This window comes from Somniosus microcephalus, chromosome 2, assembly GCF_052327205.1.
Source record: "Somniosus microcephalus isolate GS21.2 chromosome 2, FLI_Smic_1.0, whole genome shotgun sequence".
Classification (NCBI taxonomy): Eukaryota; Metazoa; Chordata; class Chondrichthyes; order Squaliformes; family Somniosidae; genus Somniosus; species Somniosus microcephalus.
The window spans coordinates 107555066-107568828 of NC_140988.1; the positions used below are offsets into that span (position 1 = coordinate 107555066).

General features: G+C 44.5%; 1 protein-coding gene across 1 annotated transcript in view; it reads right to left on the reverse strand.

Moving 5' to 3' along the window:
* The window catches only part of LOC147122873 (calcium uniporter protein, mitochondrial-like), a 196969-nt gene that overhangs the window by 6272 nt on the left and 176934 nt on the right, over nt 1-13763 (reverse strand). Inside the window, exons 5-6 of the mRNA XM_085961634.1 lie at nt 12009-12169; nt 6202-6405 (exon numbers count right to left, since the gene is read on the reverse strand). Of these exons, the coding sequence (XP_085817760.1) occupies nt 6202-6405; nt 12009-12169 (365 nt within the window). The remainder of the gene's footprint in view (nt 1-6201; nt 6406-12008; nt 12170-13763) is intronic.

The following is a 13763-nucleotide window of genomic DNA, read 5'->3' on the forward strand; positions in this document are numbered from 1 at the left end:
CACCATAATATCAGGCCGTGCATTCCAAATCCTAATCACTCGTTGCATAAAAATGTTTTTCCTCATGTCGCTTCTGGTTCTTTTGCCAATCACCTTAAATCTGTGCCCCTGATTATCGACCCTTCAGCCATTGGAAACAGTTTCTCTTTATTTACTCTATCTAAATCCTTCATGATTTTAAACACCTCTATCAAATCTCTTCTTAGCCTTCTCTGCTCTAAGGAGAACAACCCCAGCTTCTCCAGTCTAGCCACGTAACTGTAATCCCTCATCCCTGGAACCATTCTAGTAAATCCCTTCTGTACCCTCACCAAAGCCTTCACGTCCTTCCTAAAGTGTGGTGCCAAGAATTGGACACAATACTCCAGCTGGGGCCGAACTAGTGTTTTATATAGGTTTAGCATAATTTCCTGGCTTTTGTACTTTATGCCTCTATTTATAAAGCCCAGGATCCCATATGGTTATTAACTGCTTTGTTAACCTGTCCTGCCACATTCAAAGGTTTGTGCACAAACACCCCCAGGTCTCTCTGTTCTTGCACCCCCTTTAAAAATGTGTCCGCCCATTCCACCAGCCTGTCAATAGCTTCCTGAAGTCTGTTACTATCTTCTTCACTGTTTACTATATTACCAAGTTTTGTGTCATCTGCAAATTTTGAAATTGTGCCTTGTACACCCACATCCAAGTCATTAATATCTATCAAGAAAAGCAGTGGTCCTAGTACCGACCCCTGGGAACACCACTGTATACCTTCCTCCAGTCCAAAAAACCAACCGTTCACCACTACTCTGTTTCCTGTCACTTCGCCAATTTCGTATCCATGCTGCCATTGTCCCTTTTATTCCATGGACTTCAACTTTGCTGGCAAGACTATTATGTGGTACTTTGTTGAACGTCTTTTGGAAATCCATGTACACCACGTCAACCTCATTGCCCTCATCAACTCTCTGTTACCTCATCAAAAAACTCGATCAAGTTGGTTAAACATGATTTGCCTTTAACAAATCCATGCTGACTTTCCTTAATTAATCCACACTTGTCCAAGCGACTCTTAATTTTATCCCAGATTATTGTTTCTAAAAGCTTCTCCACTACCGAGGTTAAACTGACTGGCCTTTAGTTGATGGGTTTATCTTTACACCCTTTTTTGAACAAGGGTGTAACATTTGCAATTCTCCAGTCCTCTGGCACCATCCCCGTTTCGAAGAAGGATTGGAAGATTATGGCCAGTACCGCCGCGATTTCTTCCTTCACTTCCCTCAGCGTTCTAGGATGCATCCCATCTGGTCCTGGTGACTTATCTACTTTAAGTACAGCCAGCCTTTCTAGTACCTCCTCTATCAATTTTTATCCCATCCAGTGTCTCCACTACCTCCTCTTTCACTATGTCTATGGCAGCATCTTCCTCCTTGGTGAAGACAGATGCAAAGTACTCATTTAGCACCTCAGCCATACCCTCTGACTCCATGTGTAGCTCTCCATTTCGGTCCCTAATCGGCCCCACCCCTCCTCTTAATACCCTTTTACTATTTATATGCCTATAGCAGACTTTTGGATTACCTTTTATGTTAGCTGCCAATCTATTCTCATACCCTCGCTTTGCCCCTCTTATTTCTTTTTCACTTCTCCTCTGAACGTTCTATATTTAGCCCGATTCTCGGATGTATTCTCGACCGGACGTCTGTCAGACGTGCTCTTTTTCTGCTTCATCTTACTCTCCATCTCTTTCGTTATCCAGGGAGCTCTGACTTTAGTTGCCCTAACCTTTCCCCCTAGTGCGAATGTACCTCAACTGTACCCGAACTATTTCCTCTTTAAAGGCAGCCCATTGTTTGATTACAGTTTTGCCTGCCAATCTTTGATTCCAATTTACCCGGGCCAGATCCATTCTCAACCCACTGAAATTGGCTTTCCTCCAATTAAGTATTTTTACTCTAGATTGCTCCCCATCCTTTTCCATAGCTAATCTAAACCTTATGATCACTGCTCCCTAAATGTTTACCTACTGACATTTGCTCCACTTGACCCACCTCATTCCCCAGAACCAGATTCAGCAATGCCTCCTTCCTTGTTGGGCCGGAAACATACTGATCAAGAAAGTTCTCCTGAACATACTTCATAAATTCCTCCCCTTCTTTGCCCTTTAACACAATCACTGCCCCATTCAATATTGGGGTAGTTAAAGTCTCCCATTATCACTACTCTATAGTTCTTGCACCTTTCACTAATTTCTTTGCAAATCTGCTCCTCTATCTCCTTCCCACTATTTGGTGGCTTATAAAATACACCAAGTAGCGTGATAGCTCCTTTATGGTTTCTCAACTCCAACCAAATAAATTCTGTCTTTGACCCCTCAAGGACATTGGGGAAGAAATTCGGTATCGCCCCGTTTGGGGCGCAATTATCGGCCGGGTGCAAAGTTTAGCGCCTGGTGCTAATTATCGCCTCCGACTGCAAACTTGGCTTCTATCACACCTGGAGGTGATTGGAGCGCTAAATCAGGCGCTACACACCTCTCTTAAGGCGCTAACGCCGAGGAGCGAGGCGCTACCTCAGAGCGCTGGCAAAGCTCATGTGATGTTAGTTAGCAATGGAACACAGACACACTGACGCCGGCCAGTTCTTAAAGGGGAGGGTTGATCTTGCTCTCCATCCACACCCTGCTCATTGCAGCCTTGAATCTTGGCCTGGAGAGACCTGCACATCAAATCTGTTGAAAAGAACAATGGAGGCGCCCAGGGAAAGAGCTCAGAGTGCAGCCCCCATAGTCTCTTCTAAATCGATGCAAGGAAGGTCAAATCAAAATGAACCTGCAAAGTGCTGCTCAATATCCAAAACTCCTTCACACGGCGTTGAATCTCTCCAGAAGAGTGTCTCTCTCTCTCTCTCTCTCTCTCTCTCTCTCTGAACGCGTGGTGCAAAAATGTCGCCGACAAAAAAAGGCAGGAAGCGGCCGCCTTTAAATAGCGCTCCCCTAGTCCCTTCCCAACTGCAAAACGCTCCCTCTACCTGTCATTGCTAGCGGCAGGCGGAAAGGCAGGGGGCGCCACTCAATATCTGGTCCGGGGCGTTACCGGGGCATTGCACGCTCGACTGACGTCACGATCTGCGGGCGCAGGAGATCGTGGCGATAGTGTTTAGCGCCACCGCAAAATGTCTGGTCAATTTCGCAAGCAGCGCAAACATCACCGTGCCCGGGCGCTAATTGCTTTGCGCCGCCCGTTAGCACCCTTAGGGCGCTAACGGGAGGCGCAAACCAACCGAATTTTTCCCCCATTCTCTCTTTCTCGCACGGTGATATTTTCCTTAATCAAATCAGATACCCCTCCTTTTTTCCTTCCCTATTTTTCCTGAATACCTTGTACCCAGGAATATTAAGCATCCAAGCCTCCCCCTTTTGTGAGCCAGGTCTCCGTTATTGCCACTACATCATATTCCCATGTGGCTATTTGCGCCTGCAGCTCACTAACCTTTTTAACCACACTTTGTGCATTTACACACATGCACTCCAAATCTAACTTGGACCTCTTTGTATTTTCTATGATCCCACCTCATTCTGTATTATTTCTAACTTTAACTATCTCTCCCAGTCCTCCGTGCACCTTGTTTCTACTTTTTAAAACGATATCTTGATGCCCAATTCCCTGCCGAATTAGTTTAAACCCACCCCCTCAGCACTAGTTAACCTGCCCACAAGTGTACTGGTCCCTGCACTCTTCAGGTGCAACCCATCAGTCTTGAACAGGTCCCTCCTGCCACAAAACTGGTCCCAATGTAAGAACATAAGAAATAGGAGCAGGAGTAGGCCAATCGGCCCCTCGAGTCTGCTCCGCCATTCAATAAGATCATGGCTGATCTGATCCTAACCGCCAATCCACTATCACAGAACCATCTCCTGAATCTAACAGAATTAGACACACGAAATAGGAGCAGGATCAGGCTACACGGCCCCTGGGCCCGCTCCGCTATCCACAGGGCCATGACCGATCCGAACCTAGACTCATGTCCAAATTCCTGCCCGCTCCCCGTAACCCTTAATTCCCTTTACTTCTAGGAAACTGTCTATTTCTGTTTTAAATTTATGTAATGATGTAGCTTCTACAGCTTTTTGGGGCAGCATATTCCATGGACCTACCACCCTCTGAGTGAAGTAGTTCCTCCTCATCTCAGTTTTGAAAGAGCAGCCCCTTATTCTAAGACTATGCCCCCTAGTTCTAGTTTCACCCATCATCGGGAACATCCTCCCCGCATCCACCCGATCCAACCCCTTCACAATCTTATATGTTTCAATAAGATCGCCTCTCATTCTTCTGAACTCCAATGAGTAGAGTCCCAATCTACTCAACCTCTCCTCATATGTCCATCCCCTCATCCCCGGGATTAACCGAGTGAACCTTCTTTGTACTGACTCGAGAGCAAGTGTGTCTTTTCTTAAGTATGGACACCAAAACTGTACACAGTATTCCAGGTGCGGTCTCACCAATACCTTGTACAACTGAAGCAATACCTCCCTATTTTTATATTCTATCCCCCTAGCAATGAAAGCCAACATTCCATTGGCCTTCTTAATCACTTGCTGCACCTGCATACTGACCTTTTGAGTTTCGTGCACCAGGACCCCCAGATCCCTTTGTACTTCAGTACTTTCCAGTTTCTTGCCATTAAGATAATAACTTGCTCTACGATTTTTCCTGCCAAAGTGCATAACCTCACACTTTCCAGTATTGTATTCCATCTGCCAAATCTCTGCCCACTTACTTAGCCTGTCTATGTCCCCTTGCAGGTTTTTATGTCCTCCTCATTCACTACTTTCCGTCCCATCTTTGTATCATCTGCAAACTTTGATATGTTACACTCGGTCCCCTCCTCCAAATCATTAATATAGATTGTAAAGAGTTGGGGACCCAGCACTGACCCCTGCGGAACACCACTAGTTACTGGTTGCCAGTCTGAGAATGAACCATTTATCCCAATTCCCGGGAATCTGACACACTCCCTCCTGCACCATGTCTCTAGGCATGTATTAACCTGCCAGTTCTTCCTATTTCTACTCTCACTAGCACGTGGTACTGGGAGTAATCCAAAGATTACTACCTTTGAGGTTGTGCTTTTTAGCTTCCTCCCTAGCTCCTTAAACTCTGACTGCAGGACCTCAACCCTCTTTCTCCCTATGCCATTGGTTGCGACATTGAATGTGACCTCTGGCTCCTCTTCTTCCCCCTGCAGAATGCTCTGCACCCTCTCCGTGATTTACCTTACCCTGGCACCAGGGAGGCAACGTACCATATGGATCTCACGCCAACGATAGCAGAACTGCCTGTCTGTTCCCCCCTGACTATCGAATCCCCAATTATTACTGCATTCCTACACTTTGCTGTAGCCCCCTGTGCAGTCCTTTGCCTCACGGTGCCAGGCTTGGGACTGCACTCCTTCGCGGTGTCGTCATCCTCACCGGTATTCAATGCTGAAATTTGGTTTGAGGGGACATCAGGTGAATATAAAGTAACAATGACTCCCCGCGGCTCGGACATTTCCCAATCAGCATCCAGGCTGGTCTCCACTGCCCTAATACATTAATACTTGTGACATCGAAGCAGTTCCCTAGTGTGGTTTCTTTAGTTTATAATATTGTCCTCTGCACTTTGACAAAAGCCCTCTCTTTATCCATGCTATTGATTCCCTTTGTTATTTTATAGGGCAATTATATTTGTCATTGCTATGAGGCAGTTTTGGCTTTGCATCAATACAAAATCAGATCATGTGCTTTTAAGAGGATCTCCAGTCCTCTCACTGCCTAATGGTTGAATAATTACATATTGATTTTCCCCAGTATAACCATCATCAAAAGGTTGAATTGTAATCCCTCCTCTCCTTGAATCCTTTTTCCCCCCACCTAATGGGAATAGGTTTTATTTCCTTAAACTCACTTCATAGCTCAATGATTTAAATCATTGCTTTTCTCTGAATGTTTTCCACCATCTCTACAAGGTATATTTCATAATTCATGCAATATATATAAATAAAAAATGACCAAGGGAAAGGGTCAATTCCTGAAACCGAGAACCTTATCGCTGTTATTCTTTTATAACAAAGACACAAATATAAAGAAATAAAAGATGTAGCTTTATTATTTATATATTTAGACATTAATGTACACTTTTGACTACAAATTAAAAATCGCACTTCTATTTTGATAGTTACCTGGCGTGTGAGGAGGAAGTATGCATAAAAGGCCAGAGAACTTCCATATGTGATGAAGTAAGTGACTGGCTCCATTATATCCCAGGAGTAGACCCACCACGTTAACCAGGCCAGTGCTCCAGCTTGAGTGGACATAAGAGCCAAACCAGTCCACATTAATCGATTGGATTTAGCTTCGGCCTTCAGAAATAACTGAGACTTTAACTAGTGAGACAAAAGTTATAGTTACACATTAGTCTCCCACAACTGATCATGCTCTAAGATGATGATCTTGGAACACTCAGCAGCAGCACATGCCCATATTTATTTATTTATTTATTTATTTATTTTACTGGTTTTATGTTCTGCTGCCAGAACAAATACCTCTATGGTGATGTGCCGCAGAACTCAGTGAGCCTGTCAAAGCATTAGCAGCATAGTATAAATCTGTGTCACGACGCGAGCATGGCTGGCGCACTGGATTGGCTCAATGTTTGTTTGCCCCACAACTATAAGTGACTGAGTGTTAATCTCTGTTCTTCTACAAATGTGGGAGATACAAGCCACCAGAGCAGACACATGATGGAGTTACACCATTGCTTGTACGATAGGAGAGCCAGAATTGGCACGTCAGACGTGAGCTGCATCTTATCGCCTTTATTTAATCAAATATTTTCATTAATGTTAATGTGGTTTTTCATCAATTCCAATACAGAAGGCATCATAGCTATTGAAAGATGTGTTTATCATCACCTTCTGCAGAGAATGAATAATCATTCTAATTAGTCAAAAGTCACGAAGCTGAGACGGTGTTAACCATTGCTTATTTTAATTTTACTATTATAGAACATACAATACTCTCCATTTACTTTCTCTCATTGCTGGTAATCTCTGAGCACTTTGTGTATAGATGATACTTCATAAACTTGTCAGATGAGAAGGATTTATCAGAGGCATTTTCAACTGCAGGCACGAACCTGCTAATGTTCAGCATCATTGTTACTGAAGCAATTCTGCTACTGCCATCAGCAAATTTCCCATCATATTATGCTTCACTGGCATCAAAACCTGCCCAATGTTGTTCAGTTCTATTGGGGGGGAGTTTTTCGGGGGAGTCAGCAGGCATGTTTGGTGGCGGGTCAGGTGGGAACATTTATTTTTGAAAGTGGGTCGGGAACCTGCTGTCAACCCGCCGCCACGCGACTTTCCCAGATGTCGGGTCTATCAACACGGAACAGACTCGACACGCAGTGGCGGGGAGGCAATTTAGGTCATTATGACCTTATTAAGAGCCACTTAAAAAGTATTTTGAGCTCACCTTTAAATTTTACGAGGTTGCCCACAGGGTCCCCGCTGTTCGGGGATCACATCAGGTAAGGAGGTCGGGAGTTGTGTGACCATGAAATGATCTATTTACTTGACAGTTGCAAATGGTGCTATAAAAGCTCCCATCTCACAGCTCTTCACTTTCCAAGCTCAGAAGCTGTTGTTTACTGCATTTGGAAGACAGATTGAGCTTTATACAGGTTGCAAGTGTTTGGAGTAAACTATCTATCCAGTGTCACCTCACTGGAACAACACCTCTCACCATTGACAGATCGCTTCTGTCATTTATTAAATCAGCATCAGTGCCCTTGAAACTATCTCACCTTGGTCCTCCGAATCCCACCACGATCAGCCCCAACACCAGCAGCACCAGGAACACCAACATCACCAACCTTCTCCGCAATCAACTGATGCTGCACAGGTCACAGGGCATCAGCATCCGACCACATTGCTGCCCAGGAGGCCAGGGATGGTCTCACCATGGCCCGATATACTTCACTTGACGCTGTACAACCTGGCTGCCACATGATGCGCCAGGTTGACACCACCGCACACCAACATCATAAAGCATCCCTACAATGCCCAAGCCATTTCTTCCACACTCATCAGCATTGCGGGGGGTACCGTTATGTCTCACCATTCACTGCAACTCACTAAGCCACTTTCAAAGGTGCACACAAATCTGGCCAAGAACACAGTGTTGAAAATAAAGGTTCTATGTTTGACAGCACGTTAACAGAAACTTCACATGAACATTGGCTAAAACACGCAAGTGCCTACCCTTGTGTCTTGTTAGTTGATATGCTTGCACTAGGGTGAAGTTGAGTGTGAGGGGTGGCTAGTGAGATGGGAATGTGATGATGTAGAGAGAGAGAGAGGGATGGGTGGAGGTGCAAGGTGAGTTGGTGCGAGTAAGGATGTGCAGGAGTAGGGTAGGGAAGGCAGAGTGATGGGGATGTGATGAGAGGCACAGCAGGATGAGGTTGAATGTGACTGCAGTAACATTTTGTGATCTACTGAGAACATTGAAAGGTTTACCACTGCAGTCTGGTACTCCTGATGACATCCCTGCTTGTGCCCTCCTGTGCAATGTGTAACCAGGCTGCGTTGATCTCCTGGGGCGGTCTCTTCCACTCTTGGAAAGGATGAGAACCTTCCTGCGTGCTGTGACTCCCTCTATAAGCATATGGAGGGAGTTATGCGAGAGCCTGGGTACAGCCGTGCACCTCTGTGCAGTGCTCGTCAGTGTTTGCAGCATCTCAATGCTGTAGAACACTGACAGCACAACTGTCAAAATCAATTTGCGTATGGTCCCTTTAAGAAACCGGCTGATGACACGTCATCAATTGGCCGGCAAACACGCTGGGTGGGCTTAGCAAGCCCAATCATCGGAAAATCATTTCACAGAGCGGGCTGGAGCCAGCAGCGAGGTCAGAACCCGCCACCAACGTCGCTCACCCCGGACCCACCGAGGTTGGGGAAATCGCAGCCATAGTGTCTGCTCAGTGTAGGCTTATATTCTCAGTCTGGAAGCGGCATTCATGTAAATCACAAACAGGGTGAGGGTGAATCAGATTGGACACCATGGAGGTGGGGGTGGAGGTGGGGGGTGGAGTGGTGGTGGAAGGGTGAAGCGGACATCGTGGGAGGTGGTGAAGCGGACATCGTGGGGTGATTCAGACATCGTGGGAGGGGTGAATCAGATACCATGGGAGGGGAGTCAGGGTCAGTCGATTACAGGGGTCTGATCGAATGGAGGTAAGCTTGGTGGGCTGGGGGAAATACTCCTGTTCCTCCTGGCCCACAAGAAGTGCAATAAAGGCGTTACCTCATGGATTTCATCTCCTTTTACCTGCCAGGATTCCCGCGGCCCTGGAGTCAAAGACGGATCCGATAACACACAAAATACCTAGTAGGTGTTGTGCTGGTCCCATTTCCATTGTTGAACAGCCTCCCGACCTGCACTTAGCTTGTGCGCCGGCAGTTGAGCTGTAGGGCCCCGTGGAATTCCGATCCGGGGCCTGGCCCAGCTGCCGGTGCGCAGTGCTTGCATGTCCCAGGGGCGCAGTTAGTTCGATGCGTCCCCTGGGATCACGTGGGCCATGGGCAGCCAATCGGAGGAGGGAAAAGCCCATTCATAAGTCTTGACAGGAAGAGCTGTCAAGACTTATGAATACTACGGCCCCAAAATAGCAGTAAACCTTCAAATAAATTTTTTTTTAAATCGCATTTTTTAAATAAACTATAAATTACATTAAATAACTATTTTAAACAATAATTTAAATTTTTGAAAAAAATAATTTTACATTCTATTGGGGCTAAAAATAAACTTACCTTGCTTTAAAGTATTTAAAAATAATAAACCTGTGGAAAAAATGTTTTAATTTTAATTAATTGACCACTTACCTTGTAAAAAGCAGGCCTTACGCCTGCTTTTTAAATTTCTAAATTCTAAAGACTTACCCTCGCGGAAAAACCTGTAAAAAAAAACGTAAGTTCAAAGCGCACGCGCAGACTCCCCTGCGCACGCGTTCGACCTCTGAACCCCTACGTTCAGAGGAACGGAAGTGCCGGTTTCCTGCGCATGCGCAGTGCATGCATGAAACCGGCACTTCCATCGGGCTTACGGGTGAGTACCCAGCGCGTACTCACCCATGGAGACCCGAATTTCTGGGCCACTACTTATTTTATCCACCTCATGGGTCGAGTGATCTCTTGTGGGGGGGGGGGGGGGGGGGATTTGAGCCCTATACCTTCTGGTTTGGCTTCCAGTTCTCATACAACTCAGCTCCCCACCCTGCAGACATGGGCCATGTAATGAAGACAAGGTACATCAGGCTATGTGGTTCAATTATGTCATTGCTAGATGATATTGCCATGTAATTCATTGCAGTTAGTTCTAGGGTTATATTTATATAACAAAATCCACTTTATACCATTTATATTTAAAAGCAATTACTGTAATCAAAAAGCTTCAAGTCAGTAGGCTGTTAATCCAAGATCATTGAGGTAACAGTAACAGGCTGTTAATCCAATTCCTTTTACCACTAAATGCAAATGTTACAAGGTGGAAGCATAAAAGTAATTTAAAAAACGATGTGTATTAAGTGGGAAATCATGGCAAATTCATGCAGTTATTGGCAGGGAACCACTCAATGTAAATACTTGAGAAGGTTACCACTTGAGAAGTGACAAGACAACAAGTCATAAAGACAAAGGCCGCGATTTTGCCGGTGCTCAGAGGGCGGGTTTGGAGGCGGGTCATAGGTTAAAATCGTTTTGATTGATGGCGGGTTGCGATCCCAATGTCGACCCACCTCCAAACAATTTTTCCAAGTGTCGGGTCCCTGATTTGCGAATGGACCCGACACCAAGCGGCGGGAACTGGATTAAAGGCAATTACCTGCCTATTAACAGGTATTTGCCAGTAGTTGTCAGGCTATATTTGAATTTTGCCGCTTCTGGCTCAGGTTTCCCGATGTCCGGACACCACGCCAGGTAAGTGTGGCGTGTTGTGAGTTTTCTGCTGCTGTCATCAATCCAGGAACATTACAGAAGTGGTGTGAAGAATCCAAGGTTGCACATGGTGAGTCTCAGAGGAAAGAAAATGTTGGGTACTGCATTTTTAATACATTTACAGATTTCTTTAGGTTACAAGTTTTAAAATCCATGTCCAGTGCCACCTCATTGGGAGAACCTCTCTCACCAGTGACTGATTGCTTCTGTCACCTCACTTGCAGCTGTCATCTATTCCAGCCTATGGAGGGAGTCATTAGAGAGCCTGGGTAGAAGAGGTCACCTTTGTGCAGGGATTGCCAGTGTTTGCAGCACCTCAATGCTGTCAAACACTGAGAAATCAACTGTCAAAATAAAATTGTGCATGGTCCCTTTAAGGAAACCGGCAGAAGACACATCATCAAATGACGTCATCTGACCCGCTTCCTGTTAATTGGCTGGCAAGCCCGCAGGGCGGGCTTAACAAGGTCAATCAAGGCAAAATCACGTCTGTGGGCCGGATGCAGCTGGGGGCGGGACTGGAAGCCGGAAACCACCTGATCCGCACCCAACCCGCCTCCATTAATAAAATCGTGGCCAAAGTGTGAACAGCATTCATATCCTGCCACAGTTTAACCTGAAGTGGAAAACTCAAGACTGCTCATGAGCTAGATTTTTGATTGGAGAATTTCTGCCCTTAGTAACAGGCAATCAAATGACTGTTTTCTTCAAGGCACCTACTGCCTTGCTGAAGAATTATAGATTCTGCATGTCAAAGAATGTGCTGAAAGCTAACTAATGGTCAATTAAACAAGGTGCCGAAACCTGGAATTAATCATGTGCTGGCAAGTTCCATTGTGAAGAAACACAGGCTGGAATATAGATGTCGAATGAGAAACGCTGTTTGGTGCTTTTGTTGATAAATAATTAGGGGACAAATCTGTAGACAATACTAGATTTTCAATATGATAAAAATGGTTAGTCGCAAACTGTTGTAAATCATGGACCTGTTCAAGATTCTGTAGCTCTCCATTCAGATTTTCCAGTTTCTCCAGCAGTTTCCCTTCTTTGTGCAGTTGGTGATCTTCTGCATGTAGTGCTACGTAAAGCTTATGAACCAGGTTCTTTACATCGTCCATTTCTATAGAATGCTCACTGCTTACATGGCCTAAGATATCAGAAAGAAAACATACAACACTGAATTAACACAGAGCCCAGACTCTCAAAACAGCTCATCAGTTTTTCAAAACTACAGTAAGTACTGTACGATTTCAGGAGGCTTTTGATGTTCATCAAGAGTAAAACACACTAAAGAAACTCGGGGAATCTTTGTATGTATATTAAAGAAGTTTCTTTTTTAAATTGAGACATGAAAAAATAGTGGTCCATGTCATCTGCAGAGGCTGCTTTGTATTATTTCCGAGGGTGGGATATGGGAAAATGGGGCTCTGCCATCAAGTGTCAGCTTCTAACACCACTACCCCACTTTTCAAAATTTTCATAACAAACTCTCGAAGTTTAAGCCATTAAACCACTTTTTCATTCAAAACATGTAGTCATTTAAATATTAACCCATGAAAAGATTTATACTACCATGAAGTAACATTATAAACTATAATCCTCTTCACCGAAGCATAATGTCCAGCTACTATTTATATGCATTGCTCCCACAGTGGGTGATATTTAGATCTTTACAATGATGGATGGAACAGTAATTGTTTTCCAATGTCATATTGTTCTAAACCAGTCTAATCTTATTAGCTTGGTGACCTTAGGGGGTTTTCTAATTACTCCTTAGAAGTGAACAACTATTTCTTTGTGTAGCAGCCTCTTCATTCATTGTAAGGAATTATTTGTGTGGTTAAAAAAAATCCTGTGAATTATCAGTCCGACTCCAGAACACATTTGACATTTTCAAATTAAATTTGTGTAGCATATAGAATATTGCACCATTGTTCTGCATGTTAAATGACATTCTTTCAGTGCTGAACACAGTCTTAATGCATTGTGTAGAGTTACTGCTGAGTCGCAGTCTTACTTAAGTAAGTGCAAAGCCGCTAGTTCTTAGCTTCTACTTTTGTTCCCTACCCTCACCAATTTTCTTTCCTGCCTTGAACTTCCTTTCTTCAAGGCATTAATTCTACATTAAAGTGTAATCCCACAAATGTTAGTTTACCTCCAGTATCAGGCCAAAGTGATTCATAGAAACTTACAGCACAGAAGGAGGCCATTCGGCTCGTCACACCTGTGCTGGCTCTTTTAAAAGGGCAGTCATGTTTAGTCTCACATCTGCACTTTTTGTCCGTAACCCTGTAAGTTCCTCATCCTCAAGTACCTGTCCAACTCCCTTTTAAAATTATTTATGGAATCAGCTTCCACCACCTTTTCAGGCAGAGCATTCCAGATCCCGACAACTCTGGTGAAAAAATTTCTCCTCATCTCCCGTCTAGATCGCTTGCCAGTGATTTTAAATCTGTGATCTCTGGTTATCGACCCACTCGCCAGAGGGAATAGTTTTTCCTATTTACTCTATCAAAACCTCGCGTCATCTTGAAAATCTCTATGAGGTCACCTCTTAACCTTCTCTGTTCCAACGAGAACAGTCCTAACTTTTCCAACCTCTCCTCATAACCAAGTCCCTCATCCCTGGTAACATCCTGGTAAACGTCCTCTGTACCCTTTCTAAGGCCTTTACATCTTTCCTGAAGTGTGGTGCCCAGAATAGTCCACAATACTCCAGCTGAGGTCTAACTAGGAATTTA